Source organism: Branchiostoma lanceolatum, chromosome 18, assembly GCF_035083965.1.
Source record: "Branchiostoma lanceolatum isolate klBraLanc5 chromosome 18, klBraLanc5.hap2, whole genome shotgun sequence".
Taxonomy (NCBI): domain Eukaryota; kingdom Metazoa; phylum Chordata; class Leptocardii; order Amphioxiformes; family Branchiostomatidae; genus Branchiostoma; species Branchiostoma lanceolatum.
Window position 1 is genome coordinate 7,195,992 of NC_089739.1, and position 14,324 is coordinate 7,210,315.

General features: G+C 42.8%; 2 protein-coding genes across 2 annotated transcripts; both read left to right on the top strand.

Moving 5' to 3' along the window:
• The first annotated feature begins 45 nt into the window (after nt 1-45).
• LOC136424240 (uncharacterized) lies at nt 46-5,878 on the top strand. Its single transcript, XM_066412774.1, has 7 exons — nt 46-225; nt 1,952-2,800; nt 3,159-3,292; nt 3,831-3,910; nt 4,335-4,471; nt 4,799-4,927; nt 5,400-5,878. The coding sequence occupies exons 2-7, from the start codon at nt 1,953-1,955 to the stop codon at nt 5,599-5,601; spliced, it is 1,530 nt and encodes a 509-aa protein (XP_066268871.1). The 5' UTR covers nt 46-225; nt 1,952; the 3' UTR covers nt 5,602-5,878.
• Nucleotides 5,879-6,416: 538 nt separating this feature from the next.
• Nucleotides 6,417-13,340, top strand: LOC136424731 (streptococcal hemagglutinin-like). Its single transcript, XM_066413358.1, has one exon. It carries the CDS (start codon nt 6,476-6,478, stop codon nt 13,220-13,222), a length of 6,747 nt encoding a protein of 2,248 aa, XP_066269455.1. The 5' UTR covers nt 6,417-6,475; the 3' UTR covers nt 13,223-13,340.
• Nucleotides 13,341-14,324: the final 984 nt, after the last annotated feature.

Here is a 14,324-nt window from a genome sequence, read left to right on the forward strand (position 1 = left end):
TGGTCAATTTGTAAATATTCTGGTACGTGTTGACCAATGAGAGAGCTTGATTTCCCAGTCTGAGAGCAGTGGCTGTGAGACTGAGAAGGCGCCAAGAAGTTGAAACGTTTTCGCGATTTTGTCTCCCTATTTGAATGAAAATTGTCGCTTTATGGGTACATTTCGTCACAGCTTGTCCCAGAGGAAAGATTGAACACTATCTTATCTCACACATGCTGAAATAAGGTGAGGTTCAGTGTGCTTTTTGAGCGGCCGATCGTCGAGAGTTCGTAAGACGGGCGACAGAAACTTGTTTTGGAAACTTGTGCAGAGTGAGAGTGGGGAGGGGGGTACAGGCGGTAAAAGGGAGTGTGTTTTTTACCCTGTGTTGTCATAATTTCACCCAACTTGATTCACCTAAACGCATAGCTTGTGCATGAAAATACTGCTAGGGAGGGCTGTCCTGTAGGTCAACCATTTGTTATTGATATCAACCAGTTCTTATAATCAATTTCATATCTCTACTTAGTAAGTCGGTTTCACAGCTCTAGAAAAGTCACGTTCTTTTTACAAGACGGTAATTTTGCTACTCAATTTGTGGCTCACAAATTTGATTTGATTTGACCACTAGCACTAGTAAGTAGGCCATAATATAATACAGTAAGCAGTCCCTTTTGTCAGGATGCAGTTTTTTTTCTTTTATGTGCAACATAATGAACAGCATTCCACCAGTAGGGTACATGACTCTACTCTACTCTACTCATGATAAAATTGAAGAACATCCTACCTAACCGTAAACTCTACTCTACTCTACTCATAATTCTGCCACCCTGAAAAGATATGTCTGAACAGATCTAACCCAACGTCCCCAGTTTAATGCACTGGTTTGTGCATACTGTAGTGACCCATAGCATACTAACGCCAGATGTCTAAATTATGCACGCACACACAAATATATATCACCATGGACACAGCAAGTGTGCTGTGGAAGGATGTATCATTGTACAGTGTAACGAGAAAAGTAGATTATCATTAAGTGCTGGTTTACACTGGACACTTTGCACGACGCACACACGATTATCGTAGGACAGTGACCTAAGACAGTTGAGCTGCCTGCGACATGGAAATGGGCTGCCTGCGACACCTGTTGGTTTACACAAGGATGGGCTGTGCCGCAGACTTCCCGTGGTGTGTCATACATCCATCCTGGAGGCGCCACAGGATACGCGCCGCGCGTAGGACAGATAAATTTTGTGCCCCGTGTAAACCAGCCCTAAGGGCTAAGGCTTGTAGTTGTAAAAGCAAGATGTGTCTGTGATCAGTGTCTGTGAGTTACACTTCAGTGGGGAGATACTAGAGATATTACTGTACAGATACATGTACATACCTTTGGTGTGCTGCACTAGTGATCCCTCAAACCCACTGTTTTTCAAAGTGGCAGATTTATGTAACCTAACGGATTAATGTTAATTTGATAGTGGTTATGGGAGGTGATACCTTTTGTTGTATGTGGATATTTGTAAACATCCTCACATACAATACATGTATGTTTATGCAATTATTTGTGCTGTATAAATTATGATACTCATAATTCTTATACTGTCAATATCACACGGCCCGCACAGACCAGAAATGACAGTAAATTGATGTATGGTTGAGATTCCAAACTGGAAACCCAAATTCCTACGTACATGGCCCAAGTTTCTACATTGTATCTACTCGTCTTCATCATGTGGTCGTGAAGGTCACACAGATGTTCTTGACCCTTCTCTTCCAGCCCTCCATAAAGCTCTGGGCAGGCCTTCCAGAGTACAGCACACATCCTCACACAGTTTCAAGTATGTAGGTTGTGCGTGGTCTGCCTACACTTGCATGTCCATGTTTTGTTGCCCATAGATTAGAAGAACGTCCCTGATGATCCCTTCCTTGCTCTTCCAGAAATGCTCTAAATAATGATATGTATTTACCACAGAATGCCCAGACCGCGACGGAAAAGCTTTGGAGCTGCCTGCCAGGCTATAGCCGATGGCTTAGAGGAGGAACAGAATGCTGATGACGACTCCAATTCTGACTCCGTATCTTTACCGTCTGAAGAACTCGTGGAAGACCCCGAATCACCTGGCGGCTCAGAGTCAGACAGAGAAGATATTCTGACTCCGACTCCGAACATGTCTGTACACATCGCAGATGACGCCATCACGCCAGAATGTATGGCAAAGTTACAGCCAACGGTCTTACTAGAGGACTGCTTGTCTCCGAACATTTCCCGCCAAGATACTGCCTCTCCCGTTGATTTAAACAACAGTTGGAAACCGTCACCTTTGGTTGGAACACAGAAAGGATCGGGAGACAACAACATGTTACAAAAACAACATAGCGACAACAGTGATCTCCGTGCTGTGAAAAAGGCCAGGGAAAGAAGTGACTCACCCGTACATAACCTCTTGTCAAGGATTCTTACCAAGAAGACAGGAACTGAAACTATCATGTCACCTTTCAGTAAGCATAAACTTTCTTCCGGAGACAAGAGCCCTGAGGCCGCACCATCCCCCGACGGTTTGAACCCCGATAGCCCTGGAGACAGCTCGGCAAAGGAGGGTCTCGCGGAAAATAAAACATCAATCTCTACTCCGCAAAAGGACAACTTGTCGTCTATGCGGACGCACAGACTGACGAGTTCGCCCGCAGTGTTTGAGTCGCCGTCGAAAGCACAGTTCACACGGGTGCACGGGAGTCCGTATCCGCCCGGGTCGCCACAGATGAGTCCGGTTGTCGTGCTACACGACTGCTGCACACCTCCACGCGGTACCAGGCAAACCAGGTATGTGGGACCGGATATATGCCTTTGACAGCATTTTGTCACTACTGAGTACTCCCTATCTTTCAGTTATTTTCTTTTACCTTTGTCAAGAAGGTTATGTTTTAGGTGCCATTGGTGTGTGTATGTGTGTGTGTGTGTGTGTGTGGACAGCATAACTTGAGAAGCTGTGGATGAACCGACCGTAGCAAGCCGATAGAGGGGGCCCAAAATCTGATAGTTTTGAGATCTCGTGAACACCTACCCATATACCAAACAAGACAATCTATCCAGGCATTCTCAAGTTGTCATGTTCACACACACAGACACAAAAACAACCTTTTATGAGAAGGTAAGGTTGATGTACATGTGTCCCTGTCAGAGCCCAGAGGATGGCATCCTGGTACGTAGAAGAAGATGAAGAGGAGGAAGATGAGATGGAGGAACTTTTGGAACAGGAGGAGGAGGAGGAAGATCTAGATGTCTTCCCAGCACCACTGTCCACTTCTGCTGAGAGTAGGCAGCATTCTCTATTTTCACCCAGTCCATTCATCTTTGAGGCTCTACTGTGCCTTGAAATTAAAAGCCAAATGACATGAAAATTGTATTTGATGGGCCTTTCTTTAAATTTCTGGCCTACATGATTTATTACCAGTATCTGTATTTATATAGGCATGCGGTGCGGCAGTAGGTGGTTATAATTTGTATTACACTGATACCTGTCATACCTAACCTTTGCACATCTAGCTGTAACTTGTGAAAGTGTTGTTTAGATTAAACTGTCTAATGAGGATGATCCTACAGTACTTTGTGGTAATGAGTTCCACTCTAGTAACTCTACGATAGTTCTGGGGAAAATAAACAAATTTTTTAACAACTCAATTCTGGGTTGATAACTCTAGTAGTTGAAGGCATGAGTCGGCATGACTATGAAGTAGATTTCACTGTTATGTAAAGTCCAAATGTGTGTTCTGTTGAGGTCAGAATGGATTTAAACTCAATGCCATCAAAGATGTTGGGATTCACATATAGAACAATCTGTTTTCTGTTTCAGGTTTCTTTGGTATCAGAGTGGAGGCTAAGGTGGAGATTCATGGAGAAACCCTCATGGAGAGTTCCCTGTACCATGCTCTGGTGAGTCAGGGTTGGACATCTGGGGCTGTGGGAGACAGTTTTCAAACTGCAGAATATGCGTTTACTAATAGTAATATTAATGTATGACTACTGTACTACAGAAATGTTTCAACCACAAATTTAAAACACAGCAGAAACCTTTTCCCTCCTGCTGTGAAAAAAAACTGCCACAAAAATAAACACTATTTATTCTGTATCTAAATTTATATAGCTGGTATAACCACTCTTCGGCATAACACACCAGCTTCTGTATCTGTATCTACATGTATACAGCTGGTATAACCGTCCTTTGGGGAAACACACCAGCTTCGCAGGCCTGTGGCACAACAGCAGCTGGTTATATTACACCAAACAACCTGCCACACCTAACCATTGCACATCTAACTGTAAGCATTGTTTAAAGCTGTTCCGTATTTATTTGCAGTCCTCCAGCTCCAAGAGAAGGCAGACATCCCTCGCGCCTGCCCCTTCCAGAAGAGCTAGGTACAGTCTGCGGCATGCCAAGCAGCAGTTTAAGAACGGCTGTATCATCAACGCTAATGATGAAATCACCTTCATAAGGTAACAATAGGAAAATATTGATGCATTTTATATTTTAAGCAGTTATTAACATTGTAGACTAGTTTCTAGCATAGCACCGCAGGGCTCGAAATACTGGGTGTATTTTCACTTTTGTGCACCCAAGTTAAACAAACGTCTTTTACGCAAGGTAACCGTTGTTTTAAACCTGGTACGATAGCTTCTGTTTCTCATTCAGGTACTGAAAGTGGGTGCAGACTGACTGTTTCCAATTTTATCCAGTTGCTTGAGTAACTATTGCTTTGCATATCTTATTACCTGGATGTCTAACCTTCATCAACGTATCATGAAACATTTCTTAATATGCAGTAGTACGAGGACCACAGCGAAGGAGCTTCTTAAGGAGACCAGGAGAAGACAAAGGAGTCTTCACTTCTCTCCCAGTCCTGTCCATCGGAGCAACAAACGCTTTAAGGGGGAGGCCAAGACTGGGTACAGGTCAGTGTGGGGACATCTACTTTACAAATGTATATTATAAGCCTTTTGCTTGGTACAATGTGGTCATGAAACATGTGATTAAATTTGAGGACTAATTTTAATTGTTAAATTAAAGTTAAAGTCCTCCCTGCACCAGATGGTGCATAGGGCGGCACCCATCTCTGTTTAGATAGCACTTGGGTCACACAACTTTGTGCAAGCACTATAGCAGAGGTCTGGTACATACTCTTTCACAAATGCTGAGTGCTAAGCAGAAAAAGCAGTATGTACCAATTTTAAAGTCTTAGGTATTACTCTGCCGGGGATCGAACTCATGACCTACTGAATGCAAGGCAAACACTCTACTCACTTGGCCATTGCACCGGCATCTTCTGTGAAGTGAGGAATGCTATAAGATGATTGCCTTTTTTTTTCGTTAGTTTTTTCCTACAATTGTGTTTTATTGACATTATCTCCCTGCCATTCCTTATAGAGTCTCCACCAGACTACAAAGACAGCGAGAACCGATCACCAGCAGTCCCGAGGAGCCTCAAGACGTCTTGCCTCCAGCGGAAGACTTTCCTCCAACCTCTGAAGAGCCCTTGGAAGACACCGATGGTAAATCTCCTTACCATGTCCTATTTGACCCAGTTGAACTTTGCATTGTGCAATTTCAAAGTGGATTGTTTTTATGAGATACAAAATGTATCATTGTATTTAAGCTAAAGTGGAAAGAGCATAACACCATGAGTTAAAAATTTGTATAGGTATGCTCTAAAAAAATAAGTTTAAGTATTTATTCAACAGTGATAACTGTAGAAAATAACACAGTAACACTTTGAAGAAAATATAACTAGTAATAATATTGTGTTGTGAAACAGCAAAATATTGCAGGTTATTAAACAAAGAGATGTGTTCAAATGAAGTTACATTTAAATAACATTTTTGAATAGAATTGTAGCTCAAATTGTTGGTCTAATGCATTGATTTTTTAAAATTATAAAATGGCATTGTCCTCGTGCTAGAAGTGTATGGTCACGGGTCAATAAAATATCTGAAATATTCAAATCAAAGTGTGTCATGTTTTTAATGCATGAATGTCTTCTGCTTGTAGTTATTATGATCCCAATTATTTTATATCAAGAGAACATCTTTTATTCTGGGGTACTGATATTCAAAACATGACTTGCAATTGCTTGTTGCCAGCCAGTATTTTCCACCTTGAAGCATTTTGAATGAACAAACCTTTTCCTCAGTAATCCAAAACACAAAACAACTTGAGGAAATTAAAGAGTCACATGGCTATTATGTAGTGGCTGTTGGAATTGAAATAAGAAATATGATGTACTTTTAGCCATACTCTTAATTAATATAATCCACCTTATTCTATTGTTTGATTTATTTTGTAATGTATTAGTTACCCGGATATCTAACCTTCATAGACATAATTTTAGTTTTTAATGTGATTAGCTGCTGCATCATGGCAATAGGGTATGTGCAATATTAAGTCTTGTAACTCTCTTTACAGAACCAGATGATCAATCCAATGTCGTCTTCTATGACGAAGTCATGCTGTGTCCAGTGGAAGACGATTTTCCGGAAGAGTCGCCAATAGCAGAGCTTCCACATTCCAGCTGGTCGCTCTCCCCACCAACCACAAAGCCCCAAAGTACAGGTTCAAAGTCTCCACCAATCAGAGAAGAGCCCTGCAGCCCTCCTCCAATCACAGAGCTTCTTACTTCTTCTCAGTCTCATCCAATTGCAAGGCACCAAGCTACTGGTTCTGGGTCTCCACCAATCAGGGAAGAGCCCTGCAGCAAGGTATCTGAGGTTCAGCCAATCAAAGAAGAGCCCAGTACCCAAGTATCTGAATCTCCACCAATCAGAGAAGAGCCCAGTAGCACAGTTTCCGAGGCCCAGCCAATCCGAGACAAGGAAATTACCAGCAGTTCTGAGCCTCCACCAATCACAGACCACAACAGCACCACAGGATCAGACATGCAATCAATCATGGAGCAAGAGAGCAAGGCTGGGTCTGAGATTCCACCAATCACAGAGGAGGAGACCACCACTGAGTCTGAGTTTCAACCTATCACAGACCAGCAAAGCAACTTTAGATCAGAGTCTCCACCAATCACAAACCAAAGCAGTCAATCAAAACTAAGTCCATCTCCAAACACCATGGAACATCCAGCCAGTCCCTCAGATAACAGCCTTCAAACAATAGAAGACCACAGTCCTTCTAGTTCAGACAAGCCTAACACTACTGAAGACAGCTCAAGATCACACTCTCCCATCTTAGAGGAGGAGGAAGACAAAGACCCAGAGACTGAACACCTGAGATATGTAACTGTTTCTAAACGTAGGCATGAAGACACACCTCTGCCAGGAAGACGGTTGTCAAGCCGTGTGGCACAAGCCTTAGCAGAGGAAACCTCTGTACCAGCCACACAGGTAGAAAAAGTTCACCAAACTTTGGAACAGAAGCAAGGTCAGACAACCAAGGGAGGTAACAGAAAATCCTCCAGGAACACTTCCAAAGCAAAGAAGGAGCCTCAAAGAGAACAGGATGGCTTAGAGCTAGTGACGGAAGAAACAGGGCAAGAGAAGGAGGATGGAAACACTGAGAAGACAAGCAACCAAAGCAAGACAGGGGCCCAAGACATCTGTAGCTCGGACAATACAGAGACCTTGGATAAGGAAAGTCTTGCACCTGATGTTGCCATGGGAACAAGCAGCTCCAATCTTGCAATGGTAACAAGTGATGCTGATGTTGCCATGGCGACAAGTGATGCTGATGTTGCAGAGGAAACTAGCAGTATGTCACAAGGGGAGCCAATAGGTGACCTCCCTGAAATCGTCTTCAAAGACGCTGCAGTTGAGTCTCCAAGGAAGGCAAACTTTTCAGACACAACTAAAGGTGACGAAGATGTTGTCATTATGAAAGTTGTACAGGAGGAGGAAGAAGAGGCTGAACCGAGACGGCCTCGCCGATTCCGAAGACCTGCCACAAAACCTATGCCGCAGACGAGCTCAGCCGTCAAGCTGAGGAAGGGACGCGGACGAAAACAGGAGGAAGACATCGAAGTGATTTATAGAAACAAGAACTACAGACCTCCGGAACAAAAGACCATTGAAACCATCTATGAGGATCCGATAGTACGGAAGAAAACCGGGGAGGAACAACTTGTGGGTCGGCCAATGAAGAGAAGGGTGTCCTTCCGCAACTTCTACTACCCGAAGAAGATGAACAAGAAGAAGGCGAGTAAAAACGTGAAGCGGTTCCATAGGAAGAGCCTGGAGGGAGTGACGGTAGACGAGAAACTGATCAACCTGGATCGTCAGATGATCGGGATCAGTCCGGCCAAGTTCTGTCTCCCGGGAGACCAGATGTTGTTCCAGTTTGCGTCCGAAGAGGCTTCAAGCGATCTTGTTACAGTGAAAGAGGAACCCCTAGAGTTGATCAATGAGGAGACTCATCAGGACCTAGACTTGTCGGGTGTGGGGCCTTTGGATGAAGAGGACACCAAACAAGAATTGTTTGAGAATCAAGACAAAGTTGTCTACAGTCAGGAAGACTTGTTGAAAGAACAAACAGAACAGCCTACAGATGCTGATTCCACCACTAGTATTACAGGAAGATCTGGAAGGAAAAGAAGAAGATCTTTTACCAGCCAGGTGAAAGTGAAAACTGAAGTTGTGGAAGAAGAAGAAAGTGAAAGTCAAATCGCCAGTGAATCAGATGATCAGATGACAAGTAAATCTAAGCCCAAGAAATCTAGGAGAAGATCTTCAGTGAAGCAGGACAATAGTGTGTCTTTGTCCACTGATGTGTCAACAGAAGTGTCTACCAATGATGTGGAAGCATCAACATTGACAGAGCATGTGTCCCTGTCATCATCGGAGAGTGCGACCGCTTCTGAGCAAGACGGCGAAGCGACACAAGGCCGTAAGAAGAGAGGCAGAAGAAAGTCAATAAAGATGAACAAACCTGGAGACATCGGGCACAGAAGTGATGGACAGTCATCAGACATGGACAGTGTTGATTTAGTGATTGATGCTGTGATAGGTGGAAAATCTCTTGACGAACCAGCAGACCAAATAACACAGCACGTTACATCTAGATCTGAAGAAGGAAATTCCCAGGCTCAGGTTAAAACATCAAAACAACGGTCTCGCCGGAGGTCTTTACTTCTTACCCAAAAAAGTTCTTCTCTAGAAGATGATAACGAAAGAAATACCGAAGCCTCCAACGGTGAGGAAGGGAAAGATGCTTCTTCTCAAGAAACTGTAAGGGCCAAGAAGAAAACTTCGAGGAGAAAGTCAGTACTACCACCAACACTTGAAGAAACTGCTTCAACAACAGAAGATCAGAATTCCACTGAAGAGGAGTCTTCCTCCCATTCTGTGTTAGAGACACTAAAGAAAAAAGGAAGGAGGCGGTCAACTGCTTCAACAGCAAAGAAGGATGCTGCGGAAGACTTTTCTCAAGAAAGCTGTTTGACTGAGGAACAAGCCTTGGAAGATGGGTACTCAACCGAGTCATCTGTTACAAATGTTGTGGTAAGAAGGAGGTCAAGACGAAAGTCTGTCTTACTACAGCAAAGTAATTCTGAAGACAACTCTCTCGCAATCCACCAAGAGGGTATGGAGACTAACCAACAAAGTCTTGAGGAAGGGTACTCGACAGAGTCATCTGTTACAGATGTTGTTGTGAGGAGAAGATCAAGACGAAAGTCTGTCTTACTCCAGCAAAGTAGCACTGAAGACTGCTCTCTTTCAATCCAACAACAGGGTATGGAGACTAACCAACAAACTCTTGAGGAAGGGTACTCGACTGAGTCATCTGTTACAGATGTTGTTGTGAGGAGAAGATCAAGACGAAAGTCTGTCTTACTCCAGCAAAGTAGCACTGAAGACTGCTCTCTGTCAATCCAACAACAGGGTATGGAGACTGACCAACAAACTCTTGAGGAAGGGTACTCGACTGAGTCATCTGTTACAGATGTTGTGGTCAGAAGATCAAGGAGAAAGTCAGTCTTAGTTCAACAAAGTAGTTCAGAGGACTGCTCACAACCAATGAAAGAACAGGGTACGGAGACTGACCAATCGGAAGAAATGTCTGCAACAACATCAGCTGTAAAGAGACGGTCAAGAAGAAAGTCGGTCTTGCTTCAACAAAGTAGTTCTGAAGACTGCTCACAACCAATAAAAGAACAGGGTACAGAAACTGACCAATCGGAAGAAATGTCTGCAACAACATCAGTGGTAAAGAGACGGTCAAGAAGAAAGTCGGTCTTGCTTCAACAAAGTAGTTCTGAAGACTGTTCTCAAACAATGAAAGAACAGGGTACAGAAACTGACCAACCAGACGAAACGTCTGCTACAGCATCGGTGGCAAAGAGACGGCCAAGAAGACGGTCGCTGGCCATACAGCGTGAAGGAAGCTCCTCTGAAGAAAGCGTGGAGCCAGCTCAGTGGTCTGGGTCAGAGATGTCATGTGATGTACCTCCACCAGAAAACAAATCGGTGAAGACGAGAAAATCTAGGCCACAGGATATCATTCCTGACAGTACTACTTGTGAGAATGCCGAACCTGCCATGAGTGAATCAGGGGAAAGTCAGGACAGTAACGTTTCAGCTACAACTAGGAAGACAAGACGACAGTCTGTCTTATTAAAGGCATCCTCAGAAAATGAAGAAGAGGTACATGTACAACTGTCAGAGAAAGTATCTGCTGTTGACAAGAAGACAAAACAGCAGGCGGAAAGTCTTGGAGATGCTAGTGGGGCGTCTACCGTACATGACGAAGTGCCGACAAGCATGTCAGTTGACCGACAGACTGGTGAGATCAGAGAGGAAAGAAAAGAACATCAGTCCAACAGTGATATAAATCTGCCTTTCTGTTCTTCACAAGAGTCAGTGTCCTCTCAGTCTGTAGATGGTTTTGCGGGCCTGACAGAGGATGAGCCTTCATGTGTAAGCCGACGGAAGAGAAAGCGGAGAAAGTCTGTCCTTCTGAAGCAGTTCACATGGGCGGGGGAGTCTCCACCGCAAAAATCTACCATCACTGAGAAGTTTCAAACAAAAGAGCAGGATAAGAAAGAACAAACACAGGAAACGCTGCCATCCCATCCTCAGCAAACCAGTGAAGATTTAGAAAATGTTCTTGACAGTCAAGAGAGTGATGATGTTGTTACTTTCAACTTTTCTGTGAGTCAGAAAGAAATGAAAGAAGGAGAGCTGGAAGAAATTCAGTCAGATGCTGAGACAGGTGTCCTGCCAGCAAAGAAAGCCAAAAAGTCTCTGTCTTGCAATGAAGAAGAGAAAAATCTGACCAGCAATGACCAAGTGTCCTTCAAGCCGTTAACTGACAGCCAACCTCAAGTTTCTACTAAAAAAGCAGGTAAAAAGTCTGTTTGCAAGAAAGCTGAAAATGAAGAAAGGATTATTCCACAAGACTTGAGAAAAAATGATGAATTTGAAGGATCACATTTGCAAGAAGTTCAGAGTGATTTGCAAACAGGGACACAATCAGTAAGACGACAGAAACGCAATAGAGAACCCCCCGTGCTGTCAAACCAAAGTAGTAAAGAGATGCCTGAAAACGATTTAGAAGACAAAACCGAAACACCTGTTATACCTGTTTGCACAAAGGGCGATCAAGCATTTCCTGTACCTACAGAAATTCCTGAAGACATTTTGACGGAAGACATAGCTTCTAAGAAGCAGCCTACAAGGAGAGGTCGACGGCAGTTGGCACACTGTAACCAAAGAAGATCACAGAAAACGACGTCTTCTGAAGACAAAGCTCAAGATTTTCCTGCACCCAACAATGAAGAAGTCTCCAAGACAGCAGAGGCTGCACCGATTGAACTTCTAGATCTGTCTGAAGAAGACTTCGTCACCAAAGAGGAAACATACATGGACAACAAACAGTCAGAAGTCACGATCGACGAACCCAAGAGAAAAGTCCGCCGTCAGTCCGCACGTTTCAGACGAACTACGCCAGTGAAGATGGCATCCCCCAAGACAGTAAAAATGGCATCCCCCAAGACATCACCTGTAAAAGACAATGCGATGATGTTTGAGGAGGATTTTGTCACCAATGACGACACTTTCATAGACAATAAAGAAATAGAGAGCCTCATAAACTCCATTGCTGAAGGCAACACTCCAGTAGGAAGTCCTTGCAAAAGCGTCTCTCCAAAAGTGGTTGACGTAAATCTTGAGAAAGACGTCAAGAAGAAGCCAATACCAAAGAAGGCAAAAACAACAAAGAATGTGGGGAAAAGGGGGGCTACAAGGGGGAAAAAGAAAGCAGAGCTTCCTAAAAACCCAAAGGTGTCCTCACCACAAAACAGCCAACCAAGTAGCAGTATATCTCCAAAATTGAATGTCGCAGAAAGTGACAAGACAGTTAAAAAAGGATCGTCGCCAAAAGCAGCAGAATATGGTTTGCAGGACGTTTGTAGTGTCAAGAAAGAAAAGAAGGTGAAAAAAGGTGGAAAGAGTTTGTCCCCAACAACCAATGGACCAACAACACCACATGAAAAAGCATCAGCAATGTTGTCACCAAAATCACGGAACAGTCTAAAGAAGATGCCTGCGAGTAAAACGCCATCTGCAGCACTGCAAAGTCCCTCTTCTAAAGGAAGGTCTTCGAAGAAAAAGTCAACTGTTGATACGAATACAAGTCTCAGCCAATTTCAGAAACACACAGCCGTGGTGAAGCCACCACCTCAGAGCCCAGAGTCAGTTCTTTCCCCTAAAAGTCGAGACCAGGGGCGCAAAATCACCAGTCTGTTCTCAAATCTCTCCACATCTTCTGACGCCAACCAGTCCTTCCTAGGAGCTATGCCTTCCTTCAAATCCCTTGTGAAAGACGTTGTAAGCCCTGATACTACTGTAAACTCAAGGCAGCCTGCATTTGAGGCCAGTAAAGCGTCCACACAGACTTCAACATCTCATGCAAGTAAAACAAACTCCTTCCAACACGGAACTGGAAGCAAAAGTGCTGGCAGTACTCCCTTCAGTGATAGTGGTAAACCTGGACACTCAGATAACCAAACGCCGAAAACTTCAGCGTGCGGCACTGATATGGCAAACACCTTCAGTTGCCCTGGCAACTCGAGTGTGAACGACAGCGCATCCAACAGTGCGAAGAGCAAGTCGTTTGCGTTCGCCAAGACGTACTCTGTCAAGCAGCACTGGGCCAAACGTTTTGTCAATACTAGGGACACGTACCTAAACAAGTTTAAGATGTTTGCGTTTGGTTCACCGTCATCACAGTCAAGTGCAGAGGAAAATGATTAAATGCCAGTATTGTATGTAAAAAAAGTGTACATGTGTATGTAAGATAAACAGTTATACAGTTGTGATACCTGAGTATTTTCATGAATATCCCCATAAATAGTTTTGCAGAAATACTGTTTCTTTAATAAATATGTCTTTTACATGGAATACAGATTTACTAAATCTTGTCACTATGATGTGAGTTTTATGCAATTGTGATTGACTACATTTTGCAGTCTACATCTTGTACAAGTGTGTAGAATTTTGTAGACTTGCATAATTATTTGATCTCAGACATATAGCAGTGAAGACATACATGCAGATTCCAGAGACCTTGTCTTGGTTGGTTGGCCATGTATAGATTGATTAAAGGAGCCATTCTATCTCAATGATTATCAATAGATATGGCTTGTTTATTGTCATATTATGGGACTCTGCCAGTAGAATGAATTTCATTTATATATATAAATAATTTCTCTAGTTATAGATGTAGCTTGAATATCGATATATAAAGCATCTTCTATATTTATAGTTGTGCGCCACAAGTAAGAATTGGAAAAAAATCTATGTGGGTGTCACATGATGGCAATAACTACAGCTTTGTTTCCTTTCATTGCTCCTAAAACTGAAGAAAAAACATGCTTGCTGTGATATACGCTATTGTCATGATTTGCATTTAACTCTTGTGTCTTTGTTAGACAAGAGAGTCAATTAGGACATGAAAACAATGCAAAGAATAAGTTTACGAGCTTTTTCCAAACTTGCAAAACACTTGTTGAATGTTGTGTTGAAATATATATTCCCTGTCACAAAGATGTTGGCTTGCACAAAGAGCAACATATGTGTACTGCTGATAATATGTGAAGTTAATCTTTGTTTCTGTAGTTTGAGGGAGATCTTGGCTATTTGTTTCATTTTCACATTTCTTTATAATGTCAGTTCTACTAACACTTTTTACTTTGTTTAACATTTGTCATGATAATACTGTTTCTAAAATTTTGTTTACTTTATATAAAGTTTGTTAAGCAATGTTCAAAGTTATGTTTTACATTATTGCTATACATTGTATATTTGTATTGAAATAAATTTGATGTATTGTCGTAATTCGTGTTGATCATCATTT